This window comes from Miniopterus schreibersii (genome assembly GCF_964146895.1).
Source record: "Miniopterus schreibersii genome assembly, chromosome: 4".
NCBI lineage: Eukaryota > Metazoa > Chordata > Mammalia > Chiroptera > Miniopteridae > Miniopterus > Miniopterus schreibersii.
In genome coordinates, this window is record NC_138105.1 from 40,171,142 (window position 1) to 40,192,639 (window position 21,498).

General features: G+C 36.5%; 1 protein-coding gene across 4 annotated transcripts in view; it reads right to left on the minus strand.

Annotated features, from left to right (window-relative positions):
• INPP4B (inositol polyphosphate-4-phosphatase type II B) overlaps nucleotides 1-21,498 on the minus strand; it is a 528,611-nt gene that overhangs the window by 261,902 nt on the left and 245,211 nt on the right. For all 4 annotated transcript variants that reach the window (XM_081135695.1, XM_081135696.1, XM_081135693.1 and 1 more), the window contains 2 exons: nucleotides 6,647-6,857; nucleotides 4,754-4,798 (listed from right to left, as the gene is read on the minus strand). In XM_081135695.1, coding sequence (XP_080991821.1) covers nucleotides 4,754-4,798; nucleotides 6,647-6,737 — 136 coding nt within the window. In that variant the 5' untranslated portion in view covers nucleotides 6,738-6,857. The remainder of the gene's footprint in view (nucleotides 1-4,753; nucleotides 4,799-6,646; nucleotides 6,858-21,498) is intronic.

Genomic DNA, 21,498 nt, shown 5'->3' on the forward strand with positions numbered 1-21,498 from the left:
GAGCTTCAGAATCAGAAAAAAAGTCAACTTGGACTCTGACTGTGACTCAACTTCCATAAGATCTCTGGAAAGTTAACCATTAGGAATCTTAGCTTTTTGATCTCTCTATAATATGGGAGAGTATGCTTTGTACTCAGATCTCCTGGTTCAAATCTGGGGCTCATTACTTTACCTATTCATGTCTACATTGTTGTTGTTTTTTTCCTATAAAACAAAGATAATAATACAGCAATTATCTCACCATAACAAGTAAGTAGTTAATTTATATAAATTATTTAGAATCATGTACGGGGAGCAAATAAGCTCTCAATAAATGTTAGCTATTTTTAATATCATTATCCTATAGAGTTGTAGTAAGAAAAACATGGCCTACTGTTTGTAGGGAGGCAAGCAGATAGTAGATGCTGAAAAAATGGTCGCTATTACTGTGCTATTACTGTGCTCTCCCTGCACTTGGCACAATGGCTTGTGCTTAGAAAGTGTCCCCAAAATTATTGTTCAGTGGAATGCAATGTTTTGTAAGGAAAGTATCATAGCCTAAGAATCAAGAACATGACAATAAATGGATAATGTGGCAACAAAATAGGGCCAGTACAGGCCTTGTCTAATTCTTAGCAGTTGCTCCTCTTGTCTCTTGAAGGTTATCTAGCAGCTTGTATGAAGCAATATTTTTTATCAATAGATGAAATATAAAAATATACCTCCATGCTTGGTATTCCCTTTAGCTGGCCCTGCATACCATGTAGAGGGGAAAAATACTAAAGAAGATGTACTAAAATCTTCCACTCTCCCACCGGAGTTTTAAACAAGTCAGAGCGTTACAATCATTTATAGAACACAGACCGGCAGAAGTAGGAGTCTGAGCACAGGAGAATTGGTAAGCGTGGCCTCCTAAGATTTTCTCTCTCAGAGAAACATACAGAACAATGACTGATTTATAGCAGTTCATAAAGTATAAATGAACCTGACATGTAGGTTAATGAAGGTGCTAGCAAGCTATAAAAGCTGTGTCTGTAAAGAGATGAGACTGTTTGGTGCAGCTTATCAATTTGGGCACATTTTTATACATGTTTTCAAATTATGAAGACAGAAAACTGATCATATGATTTACATGACTGTTTCCAGTAGGGCTATTAGAATTAAAGAGGCTCTATATCCAAAATCCAAAATCAGTGCACATAATCTGAGAGTGATCCAAGAGAAGAAAAGAGTATTTGGAATCAGCATTTCCTTGGACAAAGCCTTAACAACCAAAGAAGATAACCTCTCCTTACTTAAAGTCATGCTCATATTTGAAGTAACCTACTTAAGGACATCTTGTCATTGTACCATGACATACTGTGATAAAACTGAATTTTAACCATTGACCTCTGGGATGGTACACATCACATTAGTGCCTATTGTTTTGAATTTATGACATATGTAGTGTCCATATAAAATATGAAAATACATTCTTATAAGCTTTCTATTGACTCTAGGATGAACTTAAGAAATAGTTCATAGAAATTTCTTTTATCTTGTTGTCAATATTAGTTTCTTCTATACATTTTCAACAATGATTTCAAGAAAGAAATGCATCTGGATTTTAAGAAATGATCATTCTTCTTAAATGCCAGCTTTGTTGAAATGAAAACAATGTTATTAAGCCATAAGCAAAATAAGCATTCTCGGGGGGGTTTTATTATTTCTCCCTTTGTGAAAATAAAGAGGGTTTCAATGAACTCAAATGAAACAGTGAAAGAAATGCGGAAGCACAGTTGCTGTTGTAAAAGTAAATGATATAATTTAAATGCAGCCAACCATGAGAAATATAGTTGACAATGGACATAAGATACTCATTTTTTCAGTACATGCTTATCTTGTGATAGCAAGATATTTTTAGCCAATTATCTTGCTCAACTGACTAAGCATCTCCTACCTCATTTAGTTGAATAAAGATGTAGCAGAGGACCTTCAGCAAGATATAGTGATTTTACAGTGGCATACAGACAAGGCAGAAACAAATCCTTGATGGAAAATAGTTATTTTTTCCAAAGCAATATGACACCTAGCAAAATTTGTGTGGCTGTTTTCTAAATGGAAAACGCACAGCCATCGAATTCTCAATTACTTTGAATATTTGGGTAAAGACTCGAGAATCAAATATCAAAAATTTAGTTGGAAAATTAACTGGAAAAAGCTGCTTACCTTGTGTTATCCTATTTTTTGCTAAAATTTTTATTTTTGTTTTAAGGCACTATGCTTTTTTTCTAATTAAATAAATATATACATTCTTCAACAATGACAAAAATATTTAAGAAACTATTACTCTCATTATTTCTTATCAAATGAAGTTAACTACATAGCAGGTAAAGTGTTGAAGAATTTGTGGGATTAAGAAAACTTAAAGAAAAAAGTGACAAAAAATACACTAAAACCTATAGTGTCCTTGAAAGAGTAGTTTAAGTTTTAGGGTTGTTTTTTTTCCAAGAAATAATACAGTTTAGGATCTCTTTAAGAGACATAACAAAGATTTGGGGGAACACATCTTTCAAGATCAACAATTCAATTCCCTGAAGACTCTAAATAATTTTCTTTTGTTTAATGGTCAGGCATTTCTTGCCCTGTGATAAGATAAAATTATCTATTGTTAAGAATCCTAGTGTATTTTTTTTATTCAACATGAAAAAATATATTTGAGGATTTTTTTGTTTTGTTTTTTAAATTGGAGGACTATTATTAGGAATCATTTCTTGCAGCTGCTCATCTCTTGGATCTATGGTCCAAAGCCAGAAATGTAAGTGACAATAGCATTGCTACTGAACTTGACTGGACTTTCAAAACAAAGAGCATAGTTAGGTCTTTGAATAAGACAGATCACTTTAAATGAAATAGAAGACAGGTATTTGGCCCAGACAAGTAGTCTCTTGAAAGTTGGCCACCAGGTTTACCAAACCTTCTCTAAACCAATAGCTTCTGCCTCCTTCAGGTTATCCCTGTTCTCCAGGATGCAGAGAAGAAGGCTTTATCTGTATTATGAAATACACCAAATAATTCAAACAAATCTTCACTTTTCAGAAGTCCTTCCAAAAATGTTTAAAAAATTATTATGTTTTCATTAAAAATGAAAGATGGCCAGATGAAGGCTCGAGTAGTAAGAGACAGTCAGTGAGTCAAGAGGTGCTTAGGCCTCTTTGGCTCCTCAGCTCCCTTTCTGAAAATAAGTTCTTTCTATATCTGTGAACTCTGGAGGAAAAAAGTAAAACTTTATTGGTATTACCACAGAAGGTTCCTGAGTTTTCACATTTCTGTTTCTCAATACTTGAGAAAATAAAAAAATCTAGAATCCTTCATTTACAGCATCTTTTATCTCCATATGCAATAAAAATTAAATGTTAAAAAAAAATAATACCCAAATCGGGAGCACTGACAGCACTAACTTCTGGCGAGGCTGTGGAGCAGCAGGAACCCTTACACCTTACGCATTGCTGGGAATGCAAAATGGTACAGCCACTTCCAAAGGCAGTTTGTCAACCTCTTACAAAACTAAATACACTCTTACCATATGATCCGCTAATTGAGATCCTTGGTATTTACCCCAAGATGTTGAAAAGTTATGTCTACACAAAAACTTGCACAAGATATTTATAGAAGCTTTTTCATAATTGCCAACACTCAGAAGAAACCAAGATGTCCTTCAGTAAGCAAATGGTAAGTAAACTGTGATACATCCAGAAAATGGAGTATTACTCAGTGCTAAAAAGAAATGAGCTATCAAGCCATGAGGATACAGAGAGGAAATTTAAAGGCGATATAATAAAGTGAAAGAAGCCAATCTGAAAGTACTATATACCTTATGGTTCTAACTATCTGACTTTCTGAAAAAGGCAAAACTATGAAGACAGTAAAAAGATCTGTGGTTGCCAGGGGTTAGGAGAGAGAGGATGAATAGGTGGAGCACAGAGGATTTCAGGGCAGTGGACATACTCTGCATGATGCTACAATAATGGAAACCCATAGAATGTGCGATACCAAAAGAGAATCCTGATGTTACCTATGGACTTCAGGTGATAATCATGAGTCAATATAGGTTCATCAACGATAACAAATGTACAAAACTGGAAAACGATGTTGAAAATGAAGGAAGCTATGCATTTGTGGAGGTGGGGAGTACATGGGAAACCGCCAGACCTTTTACTACACTTTGCAGTGAAGCTAAGACTGCACTAAAAATAAAGTTAGAAAGAGAAAACAAACTATCAAAACAAAAGATTATGTATACTTATTTTCTCAAAATTATGCCTCAAAATAAAAGCATAATTCCATCTTCAAGATGGAAGAGTGAAAAGATACTTTTGGGCGAGTGAGACTGAAAGGGGCATAAAGGAAAACAAAGAAAAACTCCACATTAGGTCAGTCTCCAGCCCAAGGAATAAATCAATAGACACAGAGATTTCCAGAAGCGTTGATTAGCAACAAAACCCAGTCACTGCATGAGAATGAGTTCTAGTCGCCAGTCTTGGGTGAGAGGCCCAACTTTGACACCACTGAACGCTATGTCCTTGGGGTAGTGAACTGACCTAGTCCTCGGCTCAGATTCTTTAAGTAAAAAAATTGGGAAAATAGCACTTACCTTATAGAATAAAAGTTTTTCTAGAACAAGGTTCATAAGAGATTGTAAAATATATAATGATATAAGTAATGTGCCTACAACTTGCGAACTTTATATACAAATTATTATATTTATTGATATAAGTAAGACAGGGTTTCTTACCAAGGTTGAATTCCAACTGTGGTTCATTTGGTGTCTTCTGAATACCTATAAATAATATGTAAGGATTCAGATTAAAGATATTTAAGTCATTATCAAAAATATATCACTGACTATTACTATGCTTCACCCTGCACAGAATATATTAATATATTATTTGGTAGAATAAATAAACTCTGTTGATCAGACTTACAAACAGTGGTTTCTCAAGGGAAAACATAATATTTGTAGCAGAACTAGATATAACTAAAAATTTGACTAATCTATTTAGCTCCATGGCCATAAAGAATCTCAGAAATACTGTTTTTGTAAGCTGTGACAAATATAAAACATTTTCCGCTGTGTCTGTTTCTTTTGGATGCATGTAAAAAGAGATGCAACCTTCAAAAAAAGGTAACCACTCCAAAGCACTCTTCCATGTAGAATTTTCTTTCAAACCCTAACCCTATACATAGTAAATTACTATTTAAAGGGATGTCTCTAATTAGGTTCCGAAGGATATTATGCTGCTGGTTATACTGCCAGCTGATTGATAGCTCAAATCAACATTCTATTAAATGCCTCTATTTCTCTTGGAAATTTTTTTTTAAATCTAATAACACAGCTCAATGATTTAAGATGAAGTGGAAGGGAAAGTGAGTTCGAGAACAAAGGTGAGGAGATGGGAGCATCTAATGGTTAAAGGCAGAAAGACCAGGCTGGCGGGTGGATGCCTGAAGACCACACACAGCATGGGTGCTTCCTAAACAAGAGTGGATGACAACTGCGATGCCACTTGTTAGCACCCATGGTGGCCAAAGAGGCAAAACTAAATTATGGACAAGTAAACCATTTGGCAGCAATGTAAGAATATTATGTAAATCCTTTCCGTGTTCATTTTTTACCGGTGGATTCATCAGATACAATTTAAATTTAATAGTATCTGGTCACTAATATATTGTTAGAACTACTTCTTTGTATAAAAATCATTCATTTTTTTATTTACAGAGCTCACAGTTTTTGCATGGTAACCATTTTATTTTTTCTCCTGCTGACATTTAACAATGCTATGGTTAACAATTTTAGACCTTCCAAAAGAGGTCAGAATGACAATCATTTGGTAGGTCTTTGTGCATTTCAAATAGTGTGGATTTTTTAAAAGGTTATTAACAATTAGCTCTGCTATAAGCTCTGACAACCAAATTTCTCAAAAAATGTATCCAACCAATACCATTTTCTAAAGATTATTTTCATAATGTAAGTTAAATGAGAGGTTAGGCAAATGTTTGCCAGTGCTAATAACTGGGCAACAGGAATCTTCGGAAAAGAAAAAGACACAATTCATGCTAAACAATAAAACCCAAACCCTAGAATTTTAAACGTGAAAAACAAACACCATACAATTCCTCTGCTTTTAATTATGTGAGCAGCACAAATCCTAAATGTAATGTTCAGATGTAAATCCTGGCCAGACCTCCAAGCTTGCTCTCTTCATGGCACTTGGTGCTCAGGTAGGGCGGTGACAGCAGGGCAACAATTTTGCCCAAATGCTTTCCTTTCCACTTAAATGTTTTTGGTGTTAAAGAGAAAATGTATAAAATGTCTATGTTCCAAAAAATAATTCCAAGTGAGGTTATGCAAATGCAAAATTAAGAAGTGTTTATTAGTGTCTTAATACACATTCAGGAACTTTGATTCTACCATTTGACATTTAATGGTTGCATGGATATCATCCATCTCATTAAAGATGGTAAAAGATAAGAAGCATTTCACAGACTCACAACACCAAAAGAAGTAGTTCAAAGGACAAAAATTTAGTTAATCTTATGCCATTTGCTAGAGCCCCAGTTTCTGTGTGTTTGGTGGACCCAGTGTACATTCTCAGAGAGTTCCAAGGAAGGGCACAGAGATACTTACTTGTCAACTGAAGGTCCCCACTCTCATTTGCCTGGGGTGAGGGAAGGAAGTGCTGGCCTTCTTCTGATGCTCCTTCCTCTTTGATTTCCATGATCAACCTTCACAGTTGATTAATTTTCCAATTTGTTGTGCCCAGATGTCACTGCCAATGATTCCTGGTTTAATACTGACGTATCTTCACACTAAAGACCTGATATCCCACTCTGAAATCCTGCATTTAGGAAACATCAACAGCAAAGTTGTAGGTTACTTTAGAGTTTCATCTGAAGCTAAGAATCAAAGGCGGGTAGAAACTATAACTACCTGCCTGCTTATACCACTTCTACATTCAAGACCAATCCACCTAGTCAATGTACCAGGAACTCTGGGTTAAATGGGTATTTTCCCTGAAGTTATTTTATGGTCATATGAGGAAATTTAAATCCTGAAAGATATACTCTTTCTCTTCTAGTTCATTCTGTAAAACAGAGGGATGCTAACTTAAATGCACCTAATTTAGCAGCAAGAAGAGATAGCATCTTGTCAAGGCATTATAGTGTTTTGCCAAGGTGAATATTACTTTCATCCTTTCCATTAGAACTGCCCTTTATGATCATCTCTCCAACCATCCTTTGTTAGAACATTATTCATGAAAACATAAAGATAATTTGTCATGACACTCTTCTTCCAAGATGAGCCAACAGGTTGTGCAGGGGAGTTTCCAACCTCATCATTATCCACAGAGTCTCTTGCTGCTCTGCCTGATAAAGGTGTAATTGTTTAATGATCGAGGTAGATGCTGAAAAGAATGAATAAAAATCCTTAAAAGCTAAAGTTCAAAGGGAAATGAAAATGAAAGCAACAGCAAAATGATGAAAATTAGAATGGGGAAAGAAAGCATCTCCAAGAACTTAGTACCCTCTTCTACAGACAGCCTCAACGACTTTCAAATTCATTTTGATATTTAGCATGATATATATGACCAAGAATGAATTAGAAAAAAAAATCGATGTAGTTTTAAATCAAGTGACCAGCCAAATTAAAATGTATAAAAATCTTTAAATGTCTACCCGATGCTGTTTAATGAGATAGGGAGCAACAGAGTTTGGGTTTGGAATACTGATTTGGTCTCCAGCTTCAAAAATCCACAGCCTTAGTCTTTGTTGTTCTTAACAAAGCAGCTTCATTTGTAATTCAGCTCTAGTTTTTAAGATCATCTGGCAAAAATTAAATCCAGAAAGCATCTTGAATCTTTAGAAAATAATACAATAAAGTTGCAGATAAATAGACATTGGCTTCTAAAAATATAACCAGGGATACTTGCTGGGGTAAGGGGCCATTGCACCACATTCTGTCAATTTGAAAATTATATTTTGAATTAAGATAATGCTTTCTAATTTATTTTTGACTACTTAAGTTTAGTAGTTTTTCCAATAAGAACAGACATGTTTTCGCTGTATCACATTCTCTCAAGAACCTATGACGAATGCGTTAGCATTAGTGGGGGAATATCTGTGGAAGATTGCCATGCATGTAGGATTTAGATTCAGGCTTTGGTTGACTTCACTATTTCTTGAACAAAGACTCAACCCTCAATCCTGATCAGTCACCTTAAAAATTGAAAAGAAGACCTAGGTAAGGTGATATGAAGGAATCTCACAAAGTTACAACTCTGCACACTAATGGTGAATAATTAATAAAGTAAATGTAAACTCTATGTGTGAGTATGTGTATTTTGGAGGTGAGTAAGAGATGCCTAAAATGACTCGTTAATGTGGTCCAATTTTAAGCATAACATAAACTATTCAAAGCTATTTACTAACTTAAAAATAACCAACTTTAGAGAGAATGGAGACACATATACAAAACAAGAATTATATGACCTCTTATAACTCTATTCCTTTTCATTTGAGGACAAATTTCATATTTGTTACCTGTTACAAAGAATATACCTCAGAAGAAATCACTTGTATTACTAGCAAATCTCTAGAAAACCACTGCATTTCTACTGGATAAATATAGCATTTGCTTATGGTTATGATTTGGTACAACAGTTCCTTTTCCATGTCTACTTGGGAAATTTTTGGTTTGAAAATCATGCATGAGAATAAAGAATAGCCTGGTTTTTACATACTACAATATATTTATTTATTCATTTTTAAATATTTTAAATTAACTTATTGGGGTGACATCATTTAATAAATTATGTAGGTTTCAGGTGTACAATTTTATAATACATCATCTGTATATTGTATTATGTGTTCACCACCCCAAGTCAAGTCTCCTTCCATCTCCATTTATCCCCCCTACACTCTCTTCTACCTTTTCCTACCCCTTCCCCCTTTCCCTCCGGTAATCACCATACTGTTGTCTGTGTCTATGAGTTTTTGTTTGTTTGTTTTTGCTTAATCCCACACCACAATATATTTAAACCAGACAGCTAGAGAGATTAAACTTAATTCTTAGAGCATAAGGAAACCACATTAAATATACGTCAAGCAGGAGAATGACATGATTGCATTGATTTTTTTTCCAGAAAGTTTACTGGTGTTTAAGTAGAGAATGTATTGGAAGGTGTCATCCTGATGAGGATACAGGCTGTTTGAAGGTTACTTTAATATTCTAGGGAAATAAAATAATAATGAGGATCTAGCAAAAATAAAAGCAAATGGCTAGACAAGAGAATCTAAATTCCAAAGAAAATTATTCAATAGAATAACCCAGCCTTGGTGATGACATTAGATGTTATGTTAGAGTTGAGAAAATGAAAGACAGATACTCAGGTGAAACCCAGTAAGTTATGGGCCAATAAACTATTTGCAGAATAAAGGAGGAATGGTCGTCAAGGGTGATGAGTTTAATTTTGATCATGTTGTTTCTGAGTGACATCTTTAAATTTCTGAAAGAAAAACTGTCAACCCAGAATTCCATACAGAGTAAAAATAACTTGTAAAAACTAAGAGAAATAAAGACCTTTGTTCAAACAAATAAAAATGAATGAATTTATTATCAGCAGACCTGCAACTGCAAGAAACATTAAAGGAAGTTCTTCAAGCATGAGATAACAGAGAGCTACTAGAATCTACAAAAGAAATGAAGAGCACTATAAATGGTATAAAGGAAAGTAAATGTTCATTTCACCTTTTCTTGCTTTTAGTGACTATAAAAGACAATTACCTAAAACAAGGGTTGGCACATTTTTTCTTTTAAGGGCAGATAGTAGATATTGTAGGCTTTTTGGGGTGTACAGTTTGTCACAACCACTCAATTCTGCAGTACCATTGACAATACATAAACAAATAGGCATGGTCATGTTACAACAATACTTCATTTGCAAAACTAATTGTTATTCAGAATTTGGTCTGCAGGCCAGAGTTTGCCAATGACTGGTCTAGAGCTAAAAAGTAGCAATGTATTGTATGCTTATAGCACATGAAAAAGAACAACATACAATATTGATAGCAAAAAGGGCAAAGGGAGGAAAGGGGAGCTACTGTTCTTGCACTGAAGATTTTGCATACAATTATGTCACTAAAATATTTGAAGGTGGACTGAGATTAATTAAATGTATATAGTAATTCCTAAGGTAGGCACTAATAATTTTTTTAAATAAGTATAAATAATAAGTCAATAGTGGAGATAAAATGGAATCATAAAAAATTGTGCAATAAATCTAAAAGCATGGAAAAAACAAAAACACATGGAATAGATAGAAAACTAGCAAAATATTTGCTTTTAATCCAACCTCATCAATAATCATATTAAATGCTAACAGTTTACACACACACACACCAATTAAAAGACATAGATTATCAACTTAGATTAATAAAAAAAATACCAAGACCTGACTATATGTGTCATTATAGTTAAACATAATGACATAGGTAAAAAGTAAAAGGATCAAAAATATATAACAAGTAAATACCAACCCAAGGAAAACTGAAGGGGCAATGTTAATATCAAACAAACAGACTTTACATCACCAAATACCAAAAGGATATTGTGTAATGAATAAATTGGTTACTTCATCAAAAAGACATAACAATCCTAAATGTAAAAGCACCACAACAGAGCTTCAATTGCATAAAGCAAATGAAAACTGAGAGGAAAATCCAATCCCCAGTGGTGCACCTGGAGACATCCACATTTCCTCAGTAACGGAGAGGATGAGTAGACAGGAAACCAGTGGGCATCTAGAAGCCTGAGCAACACTACCAAAAACTTGACCTAATTGACATTTATAACACAATTCTTCCAACAACAACAGGATACTGATATTTTTTTCAAAATATACATGGAACATTCATTAAGATTATAGCCTAGCTCTAAAACAAACCTTAACAAATTTAAAAGAATTAGAATAAAAACAAGTATATTTTCTGACCACAATAAAATTAAACTAGAAATCAAAAAAGATATCTGGAAAATCCCCAAATATTTGGAAATTAAACAATACAGTTCTAGATAATTATATAGATATAATATATATATACACATACAATTATAAATTCTCTTTTTATTCAGAGGTTATTCAGAGGGTATATACATACATACACATTTGAATCAGAATGAAATCACTACACTATATACTAAAGTATGCTTGGAGGAAAATTTATATTATTAAATGCTTATATTAGAAAAGAAGACCTGAATCAATGATCTAAGATTTCACCATATAACTAGAAAAAGAGCAAATTAAAGTTAAAACAAGAGAAGAAGGAAATAATGTGTGTAATAAACATAAATGATGAAGATTTAGTTTCCAGAATATATTTAAAATGTTAGCAAAACAACCCAATAGAAAAACCTATCAAAATATGTAAATAGGTAATTCAAAAATATCAAACACAGATTGCCGAGAAACAATTTATGAGAGTCTCAACTTCACTAGTTATCATGGAAATGCAAATTAAAACCAAATGAGATGTAAGTATATAGCCATCAATAAATTTTTTAAAGTCTCAAAATCTCAAATATTGATGAGGATTTAGGGCAATATAAACTTTTATGCACTGCTGGGGTTCCAACCACAATGGAAAATAATTTGGTAATATCTAGTAAAGTTGAACAGCAATTCCACTTCTAAGCTATATTCTAGAGAAATTCTTGCAAATACATAGCAAAAGACAGAAGAATGTTCACAGCAAATCAACTTCTAATAATAAAATATTGAAAGCAGGCTAAATGCTCATCAATAAGAAAGTAAATAAATGTATCACTATCTATTCATTCTACATGAAATGGATCTTTATCTCACAGATCAGCATTGATTAACTTCACAAACCAATGGAGAGAAAAAGAGGAGGAAGGGTGAGGAAGGGCAGACGGATGGGAGGGACATGGTGGCATTTATAGAAAGTTTTGAAACATGTAAAATAATATTCTAATTTTATATTATGTAGGGGTACATACACAAGGGGTACAATCACAGAGAAATGCATGATAAACACTGAAATCAGAAGAGTTATGATGCCTGGGAGGAGGTTTTTAGGAGATGTGATCATGGAAGGGAACACAGGGGTCTGTTACTGTATTGAAAAAATTATTTATTTAACTGCGTAACAGTTATAAAAGATGTACTATATTCTTCTTTATACCTTTGGTATATCCTAAATATTCATTATGAATTTAATTAATTAAAAAGAGGCGAAAGCATGAGTTTAGAGCAAATAGGGAGGAAGTGGGGTAGGAGCTTTTAGAGAGAAGAGAGTTTTGAGCTGGCCTTTATGAGCACTGGAGGAGGAGCCAAGTAGGGGCAGTTGTGTGGGTCTAGCTGGGCCTGGAGACCACAGATTTGTGTGTCTCAGTCTGACTGTGTGGCTTTCTCCAGCAGTGCTCAGCAGCCTGGTGGAGAATGACAGTTTTCGTTAACAGTGTTGGCATTTTGTCTATTGATGCAGTGAGAGGGAGGTAAGCCAAGAATGTAATACTATTAACATGAAGGAACAGCTTCTAGGCTGGACTGGGAAGTCATTTAAGGGAAAAGATACAACATATTGGGAGACGAGAGAAGGATTGTGATGAGAAGTCCAGGTACCGCCATGGAATAAAAGGGTGGCTGAAATGGAGTGGTGTTGATGGTCACTAGAGCCAGTAAGACAAAGAAATTGTGCATCAGGGATGTTCATTCCCATGGAACTTGAAATCTCCCAGGGGGACAGCAGGCAGGACATGGAGACCAGAGGAAGACTAAGTGCCTGGTGTAAAAGTCTGAAGAGAGCAGTAGTTTGGTCAAGGAGCATAATAAATACGAGTAGAGCTCTACCATCTTAAATGAAGTCCTAACAGCTTAGGGGGCCTCTGTGGCACTAGGGAAATAGTAACCCTGCCTCCAGACTCTGCAGTATGTGGCCCGTGACATTAGAGTGGTGTGATGTGGTATAGCCCTGCAGTAGCTAAGCCACTAAACTCACTCACTTCACTGTCCCAAAACTTCTGAAGCCAGGACGTTTTGGTAAACTAGACATAAGTCATGATGTCAGATCACTTTAAACCCTTCTAAATACATGAAATGTACAAGATGGAGTGTGGATGGGCAGGGCTTCTAAAGATCAGCTAAAGGCTGTACAAAGCCAAGAAGAGATAAAACCAGGACTATGATCCACATGGGGATTTACTTCTGCCTTCTCTACTTGTTTTCCCTCCTGGGAAATGTCAGGGTAGTTCGAAGGCTACCACCATTGTAGGATAATTATATTCAGTTTTGAAACTAGGCCCCTATTATCAGTAATAGTGATTTACCCTTATTTTATATCATTAAAAAAAAATAGCATAAAATAAACAACAGTTTCAGGGAAAGGTTCCCTTTGAGGAAAATGGCATAAATTGACAAATTTGATATTTTACTTGAAAAAAACAACCAGGCATTTTTTAAGGTCAAGGCCTTCCTGGCTTCTCATGAGGCCCCTGACCGGGCAGAGGCTAACTCTTGTCAGAGCAATGGATTAGTATTCAGGGGCAACGTTTCTGCCCAGGAAAACCAATTGCATCAGAGACAATTGAATTCTCCAGGCCTCAGGATGGTTTTGCTACCAATATTAAATTCAGTGGGGACCTGCTTTGTCACGTAAGAAAAAGATGAGGGTTGTCAGGGCTCCAGTTTGATCAAAAGTCCAGCGGCTGGGGCTCAGTTTTGAACTAGCCAGCAATGTTCTTCTCGTCTTTATCCAGAGGAAGCAGCCCTGACATGAGACAGAACAGAAGATCCATGAACTTAGCAAGACCAAAAAGCAACGTTCTCTCAAAGCTTTGCCACTTACAACATGGTCCCTGGACCAGCAGTATTTGCATTACCTGGAAGCTTGTTAGAAATGCAGGCCATTGAGCCAGACCCAGACCTACTGAGTTAGAATCCCCATTGTAGCCTAGGTGATTCCTATGCACATTTAAGTTTGGGAAGTACCATTCTGGGGCAGAGGACCACTCAGATTCCAGGCTCATAAGCTGAGAGAGGTGAGCAGGGAGTCCCAGCTGATAGTGGGCTAAAGGCCCATGCCACTTAACCAGGATTTCTAGACTGATTCCTGAAGCTGTCATGGATCCCGGCCAGGCCTTCAGTTTCTCCAGCCATTGACTCACCTCCTACTCCAGTGCTCTTTTCTTCCCAAGATCTTCAGATCTCAGTCATCTGCCTGGGGCGCCTGACACCTACCTATTCTCCCACCCACTATTACTTGGCCTTTTTGTGATGGACTCTTGCCAGTGATGAGTCTTAACCCAGCCTTGATTCCATCACCACTCTTACTCTATTTTTCCTTTGCTCTCTCCAGCCTCAGCTCTGCTGCCTGACTCTTGGCAGTCAACTCAGTTCTTGGCAGGTCATACCAAGTACCCCTGGGGTTAAACAGAGCCAGGTCGTGGCATGCCACACTTTGGAAAGTGTTGGAGCTTGGTGAGGACACTTATATGGCAGCTCACAATAAGAACTAGCGCCTTAATGGCATCAATGTAGGACCATCATCTAGCAATTCATGGAAAATGTTTGGACTGTGGATTTTAGGGCTCAAAGCAGTTCAAATTATTGTGACACACTGAAATAAGGAGGAAGAGAGCAGGTGGGGACAAGAGAACCAAGTCAATAAAATATAATTGACCAGCATGATACATTTCCCTTTCCTTCTTATAAACACCAAATCAGAGGGGTTCTACTAATAATTCACAAAGTTCTGCTCACCACCACTTCTTAAATTCACATTAGCCAAATTTTCCTAAGTATTAATATGCCTTTTCTGAGTAGAGTACATATTATGTGTCATGCTCTATGTCATTGCTCTATATGCATTAAATTAATAGTCATAACAAATTTAAAATATAACTCCAACCTTACAGGTGAAAAACTGAAGGTTAAAAAGTAATTAGTTTCAGGACCCATTTAGTAATTACAGAACCAAGGATGTGAATTTGAGTGTCTGATTTCAGAGCATTCTCTCTATTCTACCTACCATGTTTTTTAATTTTACCCTACCAAAATTTATAAACTTTTATAAGAAAGAAAGAAATCAGGGCAATGGGCGGAGAGAAAGAAAGGGGGCTAGGAGACATTTATTTATGCTTTCATTTACATTATTATTATTCTCAAAAATATAAACCTCTGGAAAACCTATAGCATTTAATGCCTAAGTACCAGAACCAGTGAAGAGAAAACCAGGTCACGACAGATATTTTTATAATTCTATTTATAATATCATTTCTGATTGAGACATTCTCATCTCTTGTTCTTTTATGTGAATATATTTTCAGTGGACAGCCAGCATGAAAAAAATCAAGAATAAAAATTCTAAATAATTGAAGTTTGAAAATAGAAACTAATGATTGAGTACATCCAATTCTTCAGGTCCAGTATTCTGGTTACTTAACAAAGGAGAAATATTTTCTCTTTTTGCTTCTTTGAATCATAGGCCTCCCTTTTGGAGATCACAGTCCAGTAAAGTAATAATCTCAAATCGCAATGAGTATTAAATGATCATTACAACTAGCAAAATCTTGATGTTTAAAAGGACAGAACACAAAGCAGCAATGCAGAGAACTCCATTCAGCAAGCAGAGGGACTCTGCTGAATTTGGTTCATTATGAATCAGGGGTCAGTCTGTTGCTCAGATGTTTCCAATTAGGACAGGAACAAAGTTGGTCTCCACTGTACATAAAGTAAAAGCGAGTCTCTGTTGATCCTGTGACAAGGCTCCCTTAATCCTGAGAGCTGAGAGGCCTTTGCCTCAGCACTGCATCAGATCTGAGTTAGAATTTAAATAATTTCCCACAGTAACCTGATGTCCTCAGGGGGGGAAACACTTGGACCAACTTTGGGGACACAGCTAGTCAGCCATCGGATGTGTTAGAAAATACTCTGTGTTAGTCATAAAGATGAAAGCATCCTGAAGAATTACAAAGTGCGTATGGGAAACATGCTTGATTTGATCTCAGCCATCCCTTTGCAGCAGGTTGGTTACATATGTCTACCTTTCATCATCACTCTTTAAAATACTGGGATAGGATATTTCAAGCGAATACAGAATTGAAGAGAATTAAAGGAATGAGGGGTCATCCCATTTAGGGGATGAAAACACAGAGGGCCAGTAGCCAGACTGAAGAGCTCCATGTACCCCACTGGCTAACGGCCCCACGGGGATTAAAGAGAAGGCCTTGGGTTCTGAGGTAGACTTTTCCCCTTCTCTTTGGTGTGACACTCCTGAGTGCTTCTCACGTGTCATCCAAAGGAAAATGAAACTGGGATGTTTCTGGAAAGACTGACATCTCCTGGAAACTCTTACCCCTAGAAGTACTTCATGTGATACATTGGGTTTTGCTTACTTAACAAAACCTTGTAAAACCTGGTCTCGAGCCCCAAATCTACTTTAAAAAAGAAAAATTACTATCGCACAGCAAAGGTTTTAAAACACAGTGCAAAAGGGTTATATAGCACTTCACTAGATGCTCGGGCATTTTTTAATGGCTTTTACTGTCATCTGAAAAACGCAGTTAAAGATGAAGTTATTGTCTACACTTAAGATTACAGGGTGGTTGTTTTTCCTGCTACTTTCATTCAACAATGGTGTATTCCATGTACAATGACTCCAAGCAGCCCATCTCAAGCCTATCTCGAGAAACAGGTATGTATAGAGAGAGTTTAAATTTGGCTGAAGGTTGATTTTTCCCTCCACTTTTACTAAATAAGAGGACCCTGAGGAAGTGCTGCCTCAGCAACGTCAAAAATTCAGAAACCTTAAGAACACTGTCACATACGTATCCAAGGCCAGTTAAGTACCATGTGCTCAAGCAAAACTGAAACCGAAGCCGATGATATCCTGGGGGCATTTCTAATACAGACATCATCTATTAATTCTCAGACTGATTGAATTCCTTATGATGATACATTTCAGGTTCAAATTAGTATGAACTAAATTATCTATAGTTTCTGATGATTAATTGCTCATTTTCTTTTGAAATTTGAAATTTCAAAGGAAGACAGATAATGAATTTAATTAAAATTTTATCTGCTGCCTTTTATTATGACAGGCAAGGATAAATGTATACATGTGATTATTCTAATTTCACTTTAGCTCTCGAGAGAAGTTCACAGAGTGCCTGGGGTTATCTACAAGGAATATAATATGGCATAGCTAAGTTTTCCCAGTCAGACTGCCCATTGCATACAGATAATGAATTTTAATTCTTTCACTACCAGCAGCTTCCTTATACTCTACTATGTACACAGTTTTACATTCTACTTTAAAATATTATTCAATAATACCACACTACAGTGTAAGTAAGAACAAACAATGTGTCATTAAAAAAAAAATTCAATTCCTAAATATGAATTGGGCAGAATATCTACAAAGCGAGTAAGGCTGAGCAGCGAAGTTCCAAGCCATTGTTCCGTCTGCAGGCTCATCTAGCGTCTCTCTAGTGCCTCACATGGAACTAAAGAAAAGCAGGGGTTGACTTAATAAGCCTCCTCTATCATCTGGGCTAATCCTCTGTGATCATGTGGAGTAAAAGAAGTGTTGCCACAGGGGCAGTATGGCATTCAAGCTTGGGTTTTATGTGAAAGCTATGTCGTTAGTTTATGCCTAAATACTGAATAAAACAACATATGTGGACTTTCCTCCTTTGTTTCCCATTTTTTTCAATCTCAGGCTGTAGCTCTCCAGCTTTTAGGATTACTTTGATCTCATGTGTAAGGAGAAGTAAGAAAAGGAGATACTGTAAACATCAACTCATGGGACATGTATTTATTGAGCATCTACTATATGGAATGTATTGTTGTAAATGAAAGGGTTTCCTTGTATATTCTGTCATTGCAAAAATACTAGTTTTAAACCCTTAAATAGCACCACCAAAGTAACACCCCCCTCCATACCCTGACTCTCCTCCTGACTTCACCCTTAACCCCACCTACCACCACCCCACCAATTTTAGCACTTATTCCCTGGCTCTTTTCCCTTTAGTGAACTACTTTGAGAATTTTTATACCAGTTTTTGTTCCCTTGTCTGGCAAGTTAATACATGTGATTTTGTTTGACAATTTCTTGTTGCTGTTCTGGGTCTTTGCTCTTATCATTTAACTCTGTGTTAGTCTAGTACGCACATCTGAGTCCCTCTCACAAACACTCATTATTACAGTAATTTAGCATGAGAGAGGTTGTATAGCAAAGTGGCTAAGAGGCCTATTATGAATCCAGACTGCCTCGGCTCTGCCACTTACGCTGGTTTCTGGGTCGCCAGCCACCCAGACACCAGTGTGGAAGCAAGCAGCAAACTGCACCAGATGTCCACTCCCTTGGTGGCTTTTTGGTAAAGGTGACAGGATGGAGTACAGGATAGAAGACAGAAGGAAAGAGCCATTAACATAGGTGGCAGGGCTTTCACTGGCCCCGTGTCAGGGTCACAGATGGGGAACAGGAATAGCACCTGAAAACAAAACAGAGAACCCCCAAAAAAATCGAAGGAGGTAAGATACTCATCTCAGGAGATAACCTGAAACTCCTTCATGGAGGAGATGATATGTGGTCAGACTTTAAGAGATTTGTGCATCAAAAATCCCAAAAAAAGATTAAGGGAAGGGAGACGAGAAGAGAGGGGAAAAGAGGAGGAATGAAAAAGAACAGGGGAAAAATACAACGCAGATGATGACAAAAAGCCACCATGTAGAACAGGCATAAATAACAGGAAACGAGCTGCTCTGATGGGAGCACTTGCAGGGGAGAAGCGGCAGGAAGTGGGCGCGCGGTCACCCAGCGAGGACATTCCTGCTTCAGGGCCAGACGGGGAGTTTGTGAACCGGGGGACGGAGCAAGCGCTGGGGGATCCAACTTCTGGGCGCTGTTGGTTTACAGCTTCGCTCAATTAAACAAATATTAATTGAGCAACTAGCATGCCTAACAGCACGCGGAGTGCTGTAATTCAGAAATAATATGTGACTATGACTTTAAGTGGGGTTGACAGTCTGGAGAGAGAATCCAAAATATCTACAAGAAAAAAGTAGCTTGAGTATAAGGATTCGAGGTTTTGCCTCCAGGATACAGAATCAATAAGCGCTCTCTGAATGGTTATCATTCGTAATAGTCTGTGCTAGATATTGTAATATATATCCTCAAATTTAGCTTTGTTTCCTTTTTATTTTCTTCTTTTCATCCTTTCTAGAACTTAATATCTCTAGGTCTGCCACAACATACCAGTCAGTGTGCTCACTCAAGAGACAAATGAGACAGAAACCACGTTGTGAAATGGGATTTAGAAATTCTGTTTTAGAGATGGGTAAATTGTGATTGAGAATAGTTAGAAAATTTGTACAAAGTCAGACAGGGAACAAGTTAGAGGGCTGGGATTTAACTCCGGCCTCAAAACATTAAAACCATTGTTTTTACACAGAGCAAAATATAATCCCTGAAAATTACAATGTAGAGAGATTAAAAGACTTGTCATTTGGTTGAGAAAATTCCTCCTGAAAAATGAAACAGTTACAGTTCAATTTCATGACAGATAACATGTTCCCCGGGGACCAACTCATTTTAACATAGGTGATTATCCAATTTGGCTGGAATATTACCATTTCTATTTATCTCCCATATTGGTCTTTTTTCTTTTTTAAAAAATCTATTTTCAGTTAAGATTTCTAATTAGATTCCAAATTTGAGACACATCTCTAACAGAAAGCAAATGGCAAGAGTAGTAATTAAGGGACAGCTGTCTCTCTTTCTGGGGATGAAACATGCTTTTGTTTCTAAGTTATGAAATCCTAGGGAATTTTTCATGATTTTGAGCTTATTTTTTAATAATAGTTAACTGAATTGAAAGATACTGAATTGATCTTAAAGAGGAAATGGCCTTTCCATCACAGATACAAAGAACCTTTCTTCTGAAATAGGCATAGGTTAACTCTCATACTCTGGGCCTTGAAACTTTTATTGCTGCAAAGACAAATACTCTAAATTTTATATCAAATCAACTCATTCTGAGGTACTACAGTAGGCACTACTCCATTTTTCTCTCCTTAAGACTTTTTTAGCTTATGAGAATTTTACAAATTGAGAAGAATAAGCATTTTCAGTGGAAAGGGAGGATTCAGAACAGCTGAGACGCAAACAGTATTTTTTGTGGTTTTCCTTTGTTTGATTTAAGAGAACAAATATGACTAATATTGATATTGAAAATTACTTAGTAAGCTCTTACTCCAGCGCTCATGACTGGTACTTAAGACACTATTTTCACATGTAGAGTATGATCAGAATTTGAAGCACTAACCCTATAATTCAGATCACGAAAAATATTCTGCCTAAAAAAGCTAAACCATTGAAGCAAACAGATTTTTTTTCTGGCTTGAATTATCTAGATTCTAGAAAATTATCTACTATAATTTAATGTGCAGAGACATAAGACAAGTCAATTACATAACAACAGACCAGCCTCAAGAGTGTAAGAAACCTCTTAAAATGCATAGTTCCAAGAAAGAAACTTCTGAAATATTTCCCAGTGTTAACCTGGAAATAACTGTGAACTCTCAGGTAAAATTATGGTTCACACATATATACACATATACATATGTATACCTATATCATATATGTATTTACTTTAGAACTTCCCAGAACCTATATTAATGTGCATTTAAAGTTCCTGAGAGTGTTACAGTATTCAGATATGTTCAAACTTTCTTGACCCCAAACCATTTTATGCAGAACATATGGAACCACTGTTCAGAAGAATGAACACATTCGAGGACCTCTTTGCAGAATCACAAGGTGTCTACACTGTACTTTGGCAAGAGATGAAGGAGGGTAGGGCTGAGTGATAGATTTAAAAGCATCTATATTTTTGGGACCAGGAGAGAAGACCAGATGACATTGTACAAAAATTCCAAGGGCAGACAGTGGCCAGGCAGAGCTGGTCCAAAGGCACCATGGCCATTCAGGCCCAACAGGACTAGGCGGGATCCCATACTCACTTCCACCCTATTTTCCACCCAGCTTCCTCTTATGTCTCCCTCTACCTCTGGGACTTTGCTACAACCATTTTATCATTTTTTTCAATCATTTTCTTTATTCACTGCTGATCCAGCTTGCCTGGGCTTCTCTTCCTCACACTTCAACTCTTAGTTCGATGTCACCTTCCAGAGAAACATTCTGTGTTTAGCCAGCCCACAGTAGATTCCTCCCTTGTCACCCAATATTTTCTCCCACAGAACTCTGCTGTTTCTCTTCACAGCATCAATCAGTTTTGACTCATATATCAATACTTGCTTATTTATTTCACGTCACCTCCACTGTACTGTAAGGGCCGTGAGGATAAGAGAGGACGTTGCCAGTCAGTTTGGGTCAGTTCTGTAAAATCACTAAATATCTCACAGAGGCCACATAAAAAGCCTTTAATAAATATGTGTT